The sequence below is a fragment of the Grampus griseus genome, assembly GCF_964374135.1.
Source record: "Grampus griseus genome assembly, chromosome: 4".
Taxonomy (NCBI): Eukaryota; Metazoa; Chordata; class Mammalia; order Artiodactyla; family Delphinidae; genus Grampus; species Grampus griseus.
In genome coordinates this window covers 81,702,684-81,718,520 of record NC_138997.1, presented here as the reverse complement: position 1 = coordinate 81,718,520, position 15,837 = coordinate 81,702,684, and the positions used below count along the sequence as shown (strand labels likewise).

Below are 15,837 nucleotides of genomic sequence, written 5' to 3'. Positions count from 1 at the left end.
TTCTAAATGTGAATTATTTTCAGACTGCATTTGAATTACAGTGATAGACATAGAAAAGAACCTTTTTAGGTGGTAGAGGAGAGCAGAAGCAGCATTGAATTAAGTATATAGAGATTCTTATGGCCTGGTTTATAAAAAGAAAAACACAAGTGCAGTTTTTGTTCTTTCTATGTAGGATCTACTACGTTCTACCAGTCTTTTAGCCAGTATTTTCTGTATATATCAGAACAGTTAAAAGTGCTTCTTTTTTAGGAAAACTTTGGTTATGAGTTTGAAAGCAGGTCTACAGTTTCTTAACTTCGTGAGTGAACTGGTATTGAGTCAAATGCAGGCCCCTGAGGGTTCTTTGTGGGTAATTCCCTTTCCTCTAGAGGCTGACTCCAGTCTGGATAGGCTCTTACTCTTGGTAAATGATTGCACAGGACCAAACTGCAACTAGTAAGGCATCCACCCATGCTACATGACTTAGTCAGTATTTGTTGAGTGACTGCCACAGCCTGTGCTCATCACTGTTCTTCTCAACACCTGCACAATGTTAACTTGGCCAAAGCTGGAGGTGGTATGAAGGCATTTATTGTATTAATCTGCACATTTTTCTGTATGCTTGACATACGTAACAACAACAAAGAATAGTTGGTGTTTAAAGTAATGGAGGATGTGGTTGAGTATTTTTCTAACAAAATCATCATCTAGCAGAAAGCATTCAGGTAAGAATCCATAGAAGAAACAATTTAATCTAGAGTAGAGGTTTTTTGTATTTTTTTTAAGCATACCTCTTTGTTAATAAGTAACATTAAACTTCATTTTGTGATTGGCAAACAAACTTTTATGTTGTCAGTTTCATGTTCCCATCAGTTAAGGGAGAGACTTGGTTGCAGAGGAGAATGAATGGGATGATGGAAACAATAGGTGGGAGAGAGGAAAAAGACAGGATTCTGTAGTAGGGGATGAAGGGATTAGTGTAGGCAGAGAGGATGGATTCTTCAGTTGATTAGATTTATTTTGTCTCACCCTCTGAAATGCCCCCAAAAGTAAGTTGTTACTTTACTTTGAAAAGCTAATCATAGCTACCTTTGTACCAGAAGCTGTGCCCAATGTTTTACATGCTTTACGTGTTTTAATCTCACAACATAGCACTATGGTTAGATCGTGAGGTTGATCTCAATTTACAGAAGACGAAATTGTGGCTCAGAGAAAGTAAGAAACTTGCTCAAGGCCACAGCTAGTGAATGACATGTCTCTGATCCAGCTGCAGAGCCCAAGCTCTAAACTGCTTTGTTAACTGATTAGTTTCTAAGCACTTTCCTTATTTTGTTTGGAGTAGGCAAAGCAACTCTTTGAGGCAAAATTATTTCCTGGACTTGCAGTCATGTCACCAAGGAGCAGATGAGAAGAGGTCACAGAAAAAATGACCTGAGGTCAAAAAGATGCATTCTAGAGATTTTTCGGTCCTTTAAAAAGGAAGGAAAGAAGGAGGGAAGGAAGATCTAAGTGACTTAATTTTCCATTGTTTCACTTTTTAGGCATCACAGATTGCAGCAGAGAATATTGGAAGTGAATTACCATCTAGTGCCACTCGATTTAGGCTAGATATGCTGAAAAACAAAGCGAAGAGATCTTTAACGGAGTCTTTAGAAAGTATTTTGTCCCGGGTAAGTGGCATAATTCCTCCTAGTTTAAGTTAAATCACTGTTTTTGAGAGAGCATGAAATTCAGTTCTTTGCTTTCGTTCCATCAGTGTTCATCATACAGTTTAGAAGGGTGAGACCTTTTTTGGTGTCTTCTCAGTGTTAGAAAAATGTTATCTACACTGAAAATTCAGTTTTTAACTTGGTCCGGGTTAAAAAGTGTTCTCTACTCTGTTGTATTGTATGGAATTTTTGTCTCCCAAAAGAATGTTATTTGTTGGCCAGTCCCTGTAAAGAGCATGGATTAGATACACCAAGGTGTGGGTTCCATTCTCCCTAGTGTCACTAGGTACAGTTTAAAAATTGTTATCGTGGGACTTCCCTAGTGGCGCAATGGTTAAGAATCTGCCTGCCAGTACAGGGGACATGGGTTCGAGCCCTGGTCCGGGAAGATCCCACATGCCGGGGAGCAACTAATAAGCCCGTGCGCCACAACTACTGAGCCTGCGCTCTAGAGCCTGCGAACCACAACGACTGAGGTGGCGAGCCACAACTACTGAAGCCCACGCGCCTAGAGCCTGTGCTCCCCAACAAGAGAAGCCACCGCAATGAGAAACCTGAGCATCGCAATGAAGAGTAGCCCCCGCTCGTCGCAACTAGGGAAAGCCTGCGTGCAGCAACGAAGACCCAGTGCAGCCAAAAATAAAATACATAAATAAATAAATAAATTTAAATAAATAAATAAATAAAAATTCTGATTACATTATAAAAAAAATTTTTATCATTAGCTGCTATTGTTATGTGTCTGAAGCTGTTTATAGCAGGATCTGCAAACTGTGGTCCTTGGGTCAAATACCATTCACCTCCTGTTTTTGTAAATAGAGTTTTATTGAAACACAGCCACATCAGTTCATTCACCTATTGTCTAAGGCTGCTTTTCTGCAGAGTTGAGTACTTGCCACGGATACCATATGATCCACAAAGCATAAGAGATTTATTATCTGGCCCTTTACGGAAAAAGTTTGTGGCCTGCAGCTCTATAGGAAGAACAGAGTATACGTATGTACTGATCTGGGAGTTCTTTAAGAAATTACTACCAACTCCTGCTCCCCCCCCGCCCCACGCCAACCCCAGCGTGAGTGTAAATACCTTTTACACTAAGAAATAAAAGTTCTCTTTTCTCTCAAAGTTTCACACCTTTCTGGAGCTTGCAGTATCTTCTTATAGTTATCTTTTATTTCATGAACCACTCCTTTTGAAACATTTTTTTTTGGTTATAAATTTTATTTTGTATGGAGGTGTTTCTGAGAATTTCACAGCAGCCTTACAGATAATTAAAAGCAGTTCATTTACAAAACCAGAGTTGGGGTGGGGCTGCCTTTGAGAGCTCCCAGACCGAGAGATTGTGGTTTGTGTGTCATAGGCTGTCGGGTCATGACACTGTGTGACTCAGAGGGGGGACTCTGTTGTTGAGTGTGCGCACCTCAGCGCTTGCTTTTCTTCTAGACGTGTTGTCTCTTCTGCCCATCATCCCTGCCAAATGACTAACCCACAAGGTGCTTTGGAACATTTAGTTTGGTTACAAAAAAAAAAAAAAAGACGAATGTTGATTGTCTTCATGCACATATGTGCTCAGCAGAGTTTCCCAGTAGATGCATTTTTCCTGAACTTATTTAAATAGACCAGGTTGCTTCTAGCAGATGCCTTTGCAAAAGCCTCAGGGGTCATAACTCGACTGCTTTTCTTTCCGTAGGGTAATAAAGCCAGAGGCCTCCAGGAGCACTCCGCCAGTCTGGATCTGGACAGCTCCGTGTCTAGCACATTAAGTAACACCAGCAAAGTAAGCACGTTTTTTTTTTTTCTATATGACACCCTGAAGAAACCAGCAAATGGGTCTTGCTCATCTCCTATATACTGGGCCTATCAAAAGGAACAAAAGAAGCCTCATAGCTCCAATCATGAGAAATTTGGTGCTTCTGGACTTGATAATGCAGGGGGAGAGCTGGTTGTGCAGTCCTACTCTAGCCAAAAAGTTGTACATACCAAAACAGAGGGCTGTTCCGTAAGCAAAGAGGAAAAAGCACCATTTCAGGCCACTGAGATCTAATTAATCACAAGTGATCAATGGATTTCTTTCTTTAGTAGGTTTTCCAGTGAAATCTAAATGAAATATTAAAAATAATGGGGAAAACCTCAAACGTGGGTTTACGAATTATGAGAAGTATGCAACTTAAATTCCTGAAACTTACTCTGTCCTCTGCCTGACTCTATGATTATAATTAAACATCACTATTTTTATAAATAAGCCTCACCCCTCGTGTCTGCCACCAGCACAGCTTTGTGATAGTGAGCAAGCCAGCAGTTCCTTTTGGTAGCAGACCTGTGTCTATGTCCTTGTTTTAATTTCTTGCTTTCTAAATATATAAGCGTACTTAAACCTAGTTAGTTCAACTTTTTACCCACCAGAAAAGTGGATTTCGGGTTTTGTGCTGGGGATGTCAGAGTGCCCTGGGATGGAAAGAGGGGGAGTTGTTGTGGAGGCCAGCTCCTTACCACAGGAATCAAAGTTCTTCTGTGCTTCCTCCTGGGCATGTGGCTTTCAAAGGTTTTAGACCATAACCAACAGTAATTTACACATTTAACATTGCAAACTAGTTCAGAAACACACATACCTACATGCTCACAGATAAAATGAAAATAAGATTTCACAAAATGATATTTACTGTACACATGTGACACATACTGGTATTTGCTATTGCTTTAAAAAGTTTGTGGCAGACCACGAAATTGATATCACTGCCTACCAATGTGTTACAGCGTATAGTTTGAGAAACACTGCCTCAGTTGAGCGCTTTCTCAATTTCTAAGGTGCATCTTTAATGGGATCTGGTTAAAATGCAGATTCTGATTCAGCAGGCCTGGGGTGATTCCTGAAATGGCCAATTTCTGACAAGCTCCAAGGTGATGTTGATGCCGCTGGTCTGTGGACCCACTTAGGGGAGCAAGTCCCTAGACCCCAGTCTTCTGAATATGATTTTATTTTTTTGGAGGGGGGGGTGTCTGTGCTCTGTGGCTTGCGGGATCTTAGTTCCCTAACCAGGGATTGAACCCACGCCCTAGGCAGTGGAAGTGTGGAGTCCTAACCACTGGACCACCAGGGAATGCCCTGAATATGATTTTCTAAGTTAGAATCTAGTGGTCTATTTAAATTCATCTCCTCCATACTGATTCTACCCACAATTCATTTGAAGTTTGGAAATGTTTTGGGTTTTTTTTATCTGTTGGATACAGATGAAAAAGACAGCTTCTACCCTGCAGGAAGGAACTCATCTGGTAGGAGAGGCGACAGATACACCAGCATCGAGTAGAGTAGCTGTGAGCCTGAGTTCAAATAAGAGCCATGGTAGCTTAGCTGTCACAGGAGCAAGAGGAAGGGGAGCTATTTTTGGTCAGTGGAACCAGAGAAAGCTTGGAGAGGGGAGCAGTAGTGCTTTTGATAAATCTTGGAGAAAGTATAGGAATTGCACCCGTGGAAGTGGACAGGGAAGAGGGCGTTCGAGATTAGTTCCAGTAAAGGTGCTGTGAAGAAATTCATGTCACTCAAGTGACTTTTCCAGTAAGTCTTATTGCTTGTTTTTTATTCTTCTTCAAATCACAGATCTAGGAATATACACATGGTTTGAATTTCTAGGGTAATTCTAAGGGAAATGCAGCTTTTCAGAACCTATTTGTGTGTATTATGTGTGTGGCTCTATGTTATTCTTTATGTCGTTTGTTCATCCTGACGTTGAGAAACTGTTGTTAAAAGTGTGCTTTTATGTAATTGGATCTCTTCCAGTAAATTGATCGTCTGGAAGCAAAGAAGCTGAACATCCAGTGGCCCTTTCAGGTGTTAGATGAAGCTGAGGGTTAGCTCTTCCACATAATTTGGAAGGACGTTAATGAGAGTTGAGATGAATAGGTTTGCGTGATGGAGATTGCTTGATGAATTGTCTTAAACACATTTTTAAATCCTTAAATTAAAAGAATCTTGGTAACTGTAGAGTCCTGAAGAATGAAAAATTTAAGTTACTGTTTAACATTTCATAATGTGTTGGGAATTAAGCTTTTAAAATCTAATTCCTACAAAATTAGGTGTATATAACCTTTCTCCTCAATAAACATAAATTTAATTTTTTTAATTAAAATCCTTAATACCTATCATCTAAGAGACACTCAACTGCAGGTCAAATGAACAGGTGGAATTTAGATTTTCCAGTCCACCATTATTAGATGCAGTCATTCCTTTTTGCTCTTTTCATGTTGATTTATTCATCCCTTCTGGTAATTTCAGCAGGGACAAGCTGGTACACTTTTTCTTATATATATATATATATATATATATATATATATATATATATATATATATATATATATATATTTTTTTTTAATACAGCAGGTTCTTATTAGTCATCAGTGTTTTACACATCAGTTACTTTATATTTTTTGATTTGAGAAAAATATATTGGCCCCTACCACGTCCTGGGCATGCAGTGCTAAGCATGAGTGGTGGTAGTTCATTCCTTTGAAAAAGTATGCATCTTGAGAGCCTACGATATTAAAATATTGTCATGATTCTCAACAAATGTTTGAGTACCCACTCAGGAAATTCACTGAGTGCCTAATAAGACAATAACTTATATTTATACAACATGTAACAGCAGACAAGTACTTTTAGTTGTATTATCTTGCTTAATTCTGAAACCTGGTGAGATAAATTTTCACTATACCCTTTTACAGATGAGGAAATGGAGGTGCAGAAAGAAGTTAAGTGATTTGCCCTGAATCATGGCAGTAAGTGCCTAGAGAGAGATTTTCCATATCTAAGAATAATATAGGATGTAATTTTTAACACTCAAGATTACCAAGTTAAATCCAAACATTAGATCACATTCAGAGAGAGCCATAAAATGTGGGTATCACATGTATGAACACACTTGGCCAAGATAAAGAACTTGATTTGTTTAAACTGTGCAGACAAGTTACACGGCACTCGCTATACTTGTTATAGGCAGTAGTAAAGAGCTCTCTTTTCTAGAAAGAGAACTATTTCAGCTTTGCTTAGGGCAGTTACTTGTTATAATTTATGTCCTTCACACTTGCACTTGGACAGTTTCCCCATTTGTCCTGCACGCTAACGTTTTGTCTCGGAGGAGCAGGCATTTAGTGGGCCTTTATCGTCTTATACTTTTGGTGGCCTCTAGAGGGCACTGTGATCAGAAGATGTGCCTACATTTTGAAATGTTTTCCTGCCGCTGGAATTAGAGATGTGTAAATCCCACAAGTGCCTTGCCATGTGTCTGATCTGCTGTCTGTCTGCTGCCAGGAGCCGTCTGTGTGTGAAAAGGAGGCCTTTCCCATCTCTGAGAGCTCCTTCAGACTCCTGGGCTCCTCGGATGACCTGTCCAGTGACTCAGAGAGCCACGCCGCAGAAGAGCCAGCCCTGCTGTCACCCCAGCAGGGCTTCAGGAGGCGTGCCAACACTCTGAGTCACGTCCCCGTGGAATGCCAGCAGCCTCTGCAGCAGGCACAGGGATCTCCAGGGGTCTCGCAAAGGAAACTTGTGAGGTATCACTCAGTGAGCACAGAGACGCCTCATGAACGAAAGTAAGATTTGTTGAAAATGTAGATTTGTTGTATAAATGGCTGGGGCATATCTGTTACTAACCAGGTATGTGCATCCCAGACATGTCTGTTGGGTGAAAAGAGAAACCTGAGTCAGGTTTCACTCTTGGCTTAAAAAGGTAAAACTCAAAGCTATGTGTTCCTCCCGTCTTCCTCCCTTGGGAAATACGTAGTTGTAAGAGATACTTGTTACCTGTTCAAGTGCAAGTACGGTGAGGAAGCAGGTAAGACGAGCAGAAATGGCCCTTAAGATGCAGAATGGTCCCTCCTTACACAGTGAGAGGCAGCCCTGACCGTGAACTCTGCCGCTGGCCTGGAGGGAAGTAGTGAGTGAGCGGTCAGGTGAGTCTGCTCGTTTGGAGGCCCTGGCTAGAGGCGCAGTGATGCCGGGGCCTCTGTCCTAGCTCTGTCCCAAGCCGGCCGTGACCCGGGCAAAGTTGCTTCACTTCACTGTATGACACAGTTGACACTGTATGACACAACAGGTGGTCTCTAAAATCTCCTCCAATGTGAGAGTTCTGGATTCTTCGAACAAGACTTACTAATTTTAATAATTGGGCTCTAGTGAGCAGTTGGGATTTCCTGGCTATAGAGCTGGGGAAGCAGTACAGTAGTAGAAGCTCTCCTGCTTCCTTCTGGGGTCCCTTGGCAATTAATTTGACTCCGAGTGTCAGAGGCCATGAATTGACACAGAGGTATGTTTAAAAATCACTTTAAAAATATTTTAAAACTCCTCACCTTAGAAGGCTGAAGTAGGCCACACCTGTGTGCAGCTGCTGCCTGATTTTGGTGACAACAGAAGCCAGGATGTGTGTCTCGGTGCAGGCCCTGCACAGATGAGGGAGAGTCCACACGGGGGTGGGTGTTGGAGGTGTTGCTGGTGAAGCAGTGACACGTGCTAGCAATCTCAGACGAGCTAGTAGAGCCGCTCAGCTCTGTTTTCTGTATGCCATTGAAAATAGTTATGATGGTTCTTTGGAATTTGGCTGGATAATTGTGATCCCAAAGCAGGACATGCTTCAGAAGCTAATGTTCAATTCTGTGATGTTTTGGAGACAAGCATAGTTTGTTTGAGGCTTTGTGGGTTCTTGTCATGTTTCTTAAAAGCCTGTGCGCACACTCCTTTTATTCTGCCTCTCCACTGGCTCCCACCCCTCTTTTTCTGGCACTTTAGTGATAATGGAACTTTTCCTGTCTGGAGATTTCTAGTCCTCTTGCTAATAAGCCCACTGTTTCACACAAGCCAGAGGTGGCAGGAAATGAGAAGTCCCTGACAGTCCATTTCCCTTCTCCCCTAAGAATGCAGCTTCCTAAAGGGTCCTGTGGGGCGTGGGTGATGAGGGGGCGCGGTACTGTCCCCCCTCCTCCTCCGTCCCCCAGCATGCCTCTTTGGCTTTGCTCCCCCCTCATGAACTCTCTGCTCACTTATGCACAGGAAATGAGACTTGGACATTCAAGGCAGGTTATTGTTCATTTTGACGAGAGATGTATTTCTAAAACTCTGGATTTTGTTTTGCTTTCCTTTGCTTTTGTTTTAATTAAAAAAAATTTTCCCCCCGTCAGATCCTAAAAAAGGAGTAGAGGAAACGGGTCTCTTGCGCAAATAGGCATGTGGGAAGTGATCAAGAGGGACCTTGCACGGTGCCCTCTTGACTGAGAGCTGCCTTTGCCAGCAGGAATTGGGGCGCAGAAGAGGAGAGCACCCTCTAACTGTGACAGTTCCTGTTTCCTCCGTGTGTCCTCTGCGTTTCCTGCGCGGTTCCGTCCCCGCCTTTAACTCCCCTGCTTTCTCTCTAATTGCTATTTAGTGGGAATCATCCCCCTGTCGGCGAGTCTGAAGGTGGCTCAGGTCAGTCCTCAGCTGCTCCTCCACCTCGTCTTACCCCCTCCGCCTCCTCGCCCAATTTCTTTAAGTACCTCAAACATAACCCAAGTGGAGAACAGAGTGGCAATGCCGTGCCAAAGAGGTGAGCCACCCGCATGGCAAGTTCAGTGTCGTTCGTCTTCCTGGGATGCTCACGCAGAGAGAGTGTGCTGAATGTCCACACAAGGACCCCGGGGCCACCGCTTGTGTGTGTGTGCGTGTGTGTGTGTGTGTGTGTGTCCTTGTCTGGTTTTGGTTTTCCTATTTTCAGTCTATCATTTGAATCTACTTAATTTTACTGTTGATTAATTCCCTCAAAATTATTATGAAAACAGTCTTGATGGCAAATTATTTTTTATATACTTATTTTCACATTCCCCTGCCCTAGTGTACACACACACACACACACACACACACCCCCACACACACACGTTAACAGCAATGTGCTTGATCATATACATTGCGATTTGTGCCATATCAGAAACTTCCTCATTAATTTAGGAAAATTATTTTTCTACTTTGGAAGGAAGGAGTCATTTTGGATGATGGACTGAATTTTTTATTGTTGTGGTTTTGTTTTTATTTTGGTCAGAATGCTTTACATGAGATCTACCCTCTTAACACATTTTTTGCGTGTTCACGGTATGACTAACTATGGGCAGAGTGTTGTAACTGCAGGCACAATGGTGCACAGCACATCTTTAGAATTTATTCATCTTATGTAACTGGACTGATGTTTGTTAATTAGTTCATTGATTCCATTCATTTAAAATAATAGAATTTTATTGACTGAAATGAAAGTTAAATCTCATTTGTAAACTATTTTTGATTTCTTACCTGCTTTAATTTTCTTAGCCTTAGAACTATAAAATATTTCTTCTGTTTTGAAGGTTATGTTTTATACTTTGTGTGTTTGTGTTTCTTTATCCTAAACTCTTTTTTTCAACCACACTCTCAGCATCTCCTACCGTAATGCCCTGCGGAAAAAACTTCATTCTTCTTCCTCTGTGCCAAATTTTCTAAAATTTCTGGCTCCTGTAGATGAAAATAACACCTCTGACTTTATGAACACAAAAAGGTAGAGTTTAATTTAGATATATCAAGTCTGGGTAGAAGTGTTGATTGTTAGACATATAGGGATTTTTCATCTGTACTTTTGCCATTTAAAAAATCATTTTCGCTAGATCTATTGTATCTTCTTTCTTATAATTTTTCTTACTGATGATGTGATTTAAAAAAATGTGGAGTCAACATGTTATCCAGTTTTGACTAGGATTAGTTTATTAATACATGGTTATTTTCAGTAAATTAAAGAAAGTCTTAACCATTGTCTCTAAATGATAGAAGTGTTTCTGGATAATGAGCATATATGGCTGCCAGTAAATCAGTCAGGATGTTTGATCTCCAAGTTCAGATGATTGTTCAGTTGTTGGTATATATTCAGGTGTAAGTTACAAGGGGTTCCCCAAGTTGTCCCGTGAATAGAAAGGAAATCAGTGATTGTGTTTATGTATATTGAAAACTATACTTTATTTTGCAGTTTAAAACATACAGATGGTAAAAGTCATTATTAGCAAGTGACTGCATAATTATTGCCCTTGCTGGTTCTGTGTAATTTAACGGGTTTTTTTTTTTTCTTTTTTTTTTTTTTTTTGTGATGATCCTTGGAGACGCAGGCCTATGCTAAGAAAATCTCCCCTCACACAGACTAGGGGAGATTGTGGCCTGGGTGACAGCGCCCCCTTTAGGCCGTCTCTCTTTTCTGAAGTGGCACCAAGAGAGGCCCAACTGGAAGCCAAGATCCATGGAGTGTAGTTCTTAATATCTTTTACCATAAAAATAAATTAAGGACATGTACCCTGACTCTTTCCATAAAAAGCACCCTGTCAGAAAGCAGTCCTGTGGGAGTGTTGCCCCACTGCGAGTTTGATTTGATGCCTGTGATTATCTAGTTATGTTTGCTGGTACAAAGATAATTTATAATTTAGTGCTCTGTTTAAAAAACAAAAAAAAGTCAAGCTAAAATACCTGCTTATATCTCCTCACCAGTCATAAATCAATTGTCTTCTAATTTTAGGGACTTTGAGTCCAAAGCCAGCCATCTTGGTGACGCCAGCGGGACCCCCGTAAAGACACGGAGACACTCGTGGAGGCAGCAGATCTTCCTTCGAGTGGCCACCCCGCAGAAAGCCTGCGATTCTCCCGGCAGACACGAAGGTAAGGCCCACCCCCAACGTAAAGCTAGATCCTGGCTCGAGTTTCATCTGTAGCAAAAGCACATTTGGTGGAAGAAGAGGTGAAGTGAGATCTCAAGTCAAAATCATCCCCTGATTTTAAAGTTCCCTGGTTGAGAAGCTCAAATGGCAATGCCTATCACTGTTTCCAGCGGATCAGTTTTCCCTGTCTGCAACTGAAGTGTAGGTTTCCACCCTACCTCAGCATGGTGTGGTTTTAGAGGTACCTCTATCCCACTGGTCACACCTGTGATGATCTGTGCCTTGTCATTTGCTGTCACTCAATCTGGTGTCACAGGAGGACTCTCTCTCATCCTTCTTGTGTCCCCTAAAGAAATACAGGCAGACCTCAGAGATATTATGGGTTAGGGTTCCAGACCAGCACAATAAGAAGAATATTGCAATAAGGCGAATCACACAAATGTTGTCATTTCCCAGTGCACACATAAAAGTTATGTTTACCCTATAGTGTAGACACTATAATGTAGTCTTTTAAGTGTGCCATAGCATTATGTCTAAAAGAGACATACATACCTTACCTAAAAATACCTTGATTGCTAAAAAATGCTAACTATCATCTGACAATTCAGGGTTGCCACAGACATTCAGTTTCTAAAAAATGCAGTGTCTGTGAAGTACAGTAGAGCTGATAAGCACAATAAAACAAGGTATGCCTGTATAGGACGTGCTAAAGTTGATCTTTAGGCCTTTGTATGCTGAGTTATAATGTAAAAGAGGAGTTTAAATGCAGTTCCTCGGAGTAAAATTAAGATTTTTCTCTGCCCAGTGATATAAACTTTCAACAGTAGATATTTATTTTCCTTAGTGTTCCTTAATCAGAAAACATTTTTCCCTTATAAAAGCACAGCAAAACAGACCTCCAAAGATGACTTGAATTCCTCAGATTGCAAGAGTGCATGTAGTGGAGACTCACTCTTGTCCCTCGACACACTTCTTCGTGTCTCTTAGGAAGCAGCCAAGGCTAACCCAGGAGTGTTCAGACTAGGTTCCCTGCAGCTGTCTTGGGGGAGGAGGTGCTGTTGGAGGAACCCTCCCTTCCTGCTCCCGTCCCCCCATTGTTGTTTCTTCTCTCTCCCTCCCCGCCTCTCTCCCCCAGAGTTCTTAATATTTGATTCGGATAATGAGTCCTCTGCCGAATTAAACAAGAGTCTGGTTTGGGCTCAGCTCGCTTTGTGATACAAATCATAGAACTTCGTTTGTACTTAGTTCCTTTGGTTATAAAATGGTTACAGTAGTGTTGGCTCTTCACATCTCATGGAATCACATTAAATGATAAATGTGAAAGTGCTTTGGAAACCTAAAGACGTATCTCGTGTCAAGTGGTAACATTTTTGTTACTGTTATTGCGTTTGCAGCAGTGGTGTGTTTAGCTTCCTATACCAGTGTTCCCTAGCAGGAGCAATGTAAAGGAGTGCTGGCTTTATTCATTCAGGGTGATTAAAAAAATTTTTTTAGTAAATTGAGTTATTTCAGTTTGTATCATTTTAGACACTTTTAAAGATTTCATTTTCATGTTGTAGATTGCCTACTAATGTCCAACAGCCAGATGGTGTAACCTAGTTCCCTCCTTTTTAAACTTGTAAAATTCTAAGCCAAAGGGGTTGCTGCAGTAGTGGCTGTAGAAAAGAGCAGGCTTGTAAAATGCACAGCTCCCGGTTGGAGCTCTGGCCTCTGAGGAAGTGGCTGGTGTCTACAGGCCCCACCCTGGTGCCACTCTTTTCCCATACTTCCTGGAAGTACAGTGAGTTTCTAGACGGGACCCGCACTGGTATCTCCTGGTCGGTGTCTGGGGGACCTGAGTCAGAAGATTAGTTGGTGCTGGCAAATGCTCGATTCTCTGGAGAACCCCAGGATAAAATAGGCAAGGAGATGACACTGTGGGCGGCGTGAGACAATGTGATCTTGTGTCACCCTAGCAGGTAGAAAGGGAACGGGGAAGAACGCCATAGTTTGTGTCTGAATTCTCTTTTTAAAAGTTAAGCAGAAAACTTCTCTTTTTAATTGGTTTAGTCTGGGAATATTGTAAGAAATGGATATTTAACTCCATGTTGCATTGTTATTGATAATGTTTGCCGTGGACAGGGTTCTTTGGTGAATCCTGGGCCCTCGGACCCAGCTGGGCAGAAGTTTGCAGGGAATGAGATGGGATAAGTCGTTATTGCCCCAGAGGTCAGAGCACTGAGCAGATCCGTCCAGTACCCTGCGGGCCGGGCGGCATGGTCTCCAGGGAACTGGGAACCCAGGACTTGGTGGGTCCATCTTTCTGCCGGAAATGGTACTAAAAGTAGTGCCCCAATGTCTGCCTGACAGGCCCCCCAGGATCACCTGCTTGTTTGTAGGAAAGCAGAGAGCTGACCTCTTCATCGTGGTCTGAGGTGGTCATGAATATGAACTTAGGGAAAGAATTTAGAGCTCATTCAGGGAAACCTCCTCTGAAAGCAGGAGCGGAGTGCCTGCATCCAAATCCCAGCTTTTCCCCTCAGGAGCTGTGATCTGGAACCAGCTGTCTAATTTCTCACCTATGACATAGGGTTAATTATGCCTCTTGCCACACTGATTGAGGTAGGGGAGCGTGATGTTTTTATTGGCATTTTTTTTAAGAATTGAAGAATTCACAAGATTAGAAAGACTTATCAGTGGTGCACACGTTTCTGGTATCAAGTCACCTTCCCCGTGTGGAAATCCTGGTGCTCCCGCCGGAAGCTTCTCTGGCCTCGGCCCCTCTGCAGGGGGTTGCCGTGGAGCCGCCGGCCCGCGCCGTCCTGCCGCTGGAGCCCCGGAGGAGCTGCTGTGCTGACTGGCTGGGGTTTTGATTCTCTGGCGGCCAGTGTGAGCCATGGCCATGCCTGGAATGCTCTTCCACTGATACAACCATGACTAAGTCCCTCACCTGCTTCAGATTATTGTTGAAAATCACCTTTTCACTGAAGCTGCACTGGCCGCTGTATTTCAAGTGGCACCCCACCCCATCAGACATTCCTAATCTTATCCTGATTTTTCCCATAGCATTTATCTCTTTGAAACATACTCTAGTTATTTACTTATTCATTATCTCTATCACCAGGTTCCCCAGTCCACAGGCTATATGACTTTTAAGGGAAGGCAAGTAAATTGCTCAGATTCTTACAAGCTTAATATTTGGTCCTTAGTGATTTCTCAACTCCCTCCTCCTTCCTCTTCTTCCTGCTTATGTCCTTTCTGCTCTTACTTCAGAAATGCTGCCTGAATTTTTAAATTATGTGGTAGGTACTCTGCGTATGAAAGAGAGAGGTAAGAGAAAATAAAAGCATTTACAACTCTAAATTGGTATAATAATAATAACTTATGCCCCTTTTTTTGCCAAGAGCTTTACATGAGTTATTTCCTTTAATCCCCAGTCAACCTTAAGAAGGTCGACATTTTTATTACACCAGTTTCACAGATGAGGGAGCAGAGGCTTGGAGTGGCTGAAGTCACTTTCCCCAAACCACAGAGCTGGGCGGCAGGACCAGAGGTCGTGGGTCTGTGCCCTGCAGTTCCTGGTGAACTGCACATAGGCCCTGCGGGCCTGCTCCCTCCTCTGGAGCCTCCCTGTGTCGGGCGTTTGTTCTCAGTCTATTCCTGTGTCCCCTTGCCAGCCAGGCAGCAACACGTTTCAGAGCATTTTAACATGTGGACTTGCCTTCAGTTAATCGTACCCCTCCCTGCATGTTAGCACTGGGACTGGAGCGTGCCGGGGAGGGAGGTTGATTTCTTAACATCTGTCTAAATTTTCTCCTCCCAAATCAGACCTCTTCATTCTCTGCCGCTGTTTGCTTCCCATCCTTAGGGCGCAGAGAGCAGCACCTTCCACAGTGGTCTGGGACCACTTGGACCAACATGCTTTCTGCATGTTCCCCTCCAGCTGTGAGACCTCCAGATCCTCAGGCAGCTGAGGGTCCCAGAGGTCCCTGCATCAGCCAGGCTGTCCCAGGCAGAGAGCGTGCTGCTAGAGGCGCCTCTAGGCCTCTTTGCGGCTCTGCCTCAGGGGTGGGACCCATGGGCCCAGGTGTCTGCAGCCGGTGGCATGAGGGACTTGTAAGTCTCCTTGTAAGGAACACTTTAGCAGTTCCTTTAAAAGTTTCAGGAACTTTAAAATGTTCCAGGTACTCAGAGTGGCTCTTGTGGCTCTTTTGCATTTGTATTCTGGCACTGCAAACTTCAGTGAAACAGGTCTAACCTTTCTTCAAGGGAAAAGAGTGAGACAGGGATATTTGTACTGTCCCATCCATTTCATCCTCTTTGGAAAAAACTAATAAAGGAAACTAGAAATTTAAAAACCATGGTGTTTGCAGAGCTGTAAGGGTACAAGGGAAGGAGAAATAGAATTTTCTGTAATTTTGGGGTTCTGGTTTTCATAGATGGGCTAAATTCTAGAGAGAAACGTGTTAGTGAGTAGGGAGTGTGA

At 42.6% G+C, this 15,837-nt stretch overlaps 1 protein-coding gene across 5 annotated transcripts in view; it reads left to right on the top strand.

Moving 5' to 3' along the window:
* The window catches only part of TBC1D1 (TBC1 domain family member 1), a 231,486-nt gene that overhangs the window by 148,094 nt on the left and 67,555 nt on the right, over positions 1 to 15,837 (top strand). For 3 of the 5 annotated variants that reach the window (XM_082653232.1, XM_082653231.1, XM_082653234.1), the window contains 6 exons: positions 1,524 to 1,652; positions 3,382 to 3,468; positions 6,994 to 7,274; positions 9,101 to 9,259; positions 10,115 to 10,234; positions 11,234 to 11,373. In XM_082653232.1, coding sequence (XP_082509358.1) covers positions 1,524 to 1,652; positions 3,382 to 3,468; positions 6,994 to 7,274; positions 9,101 to 9,259; positions 10,115 to 10,234; positions 11,234 to 11,373 — 916 coding nt within the window. The remainder of the gene's footprint in view (positions 1 to 1,523; positions 1,653 to 3,381; positions 3,469 to 6,993; positions 7,275 to 9,100; positions 9,260 to 10,114; positions 10,235 to 11,233; positions 11,374 to 15,837) is intronic. The other 2 variants (XM_082653233.1, XM_082653235.1) reach the window with 1 other exon arrangement.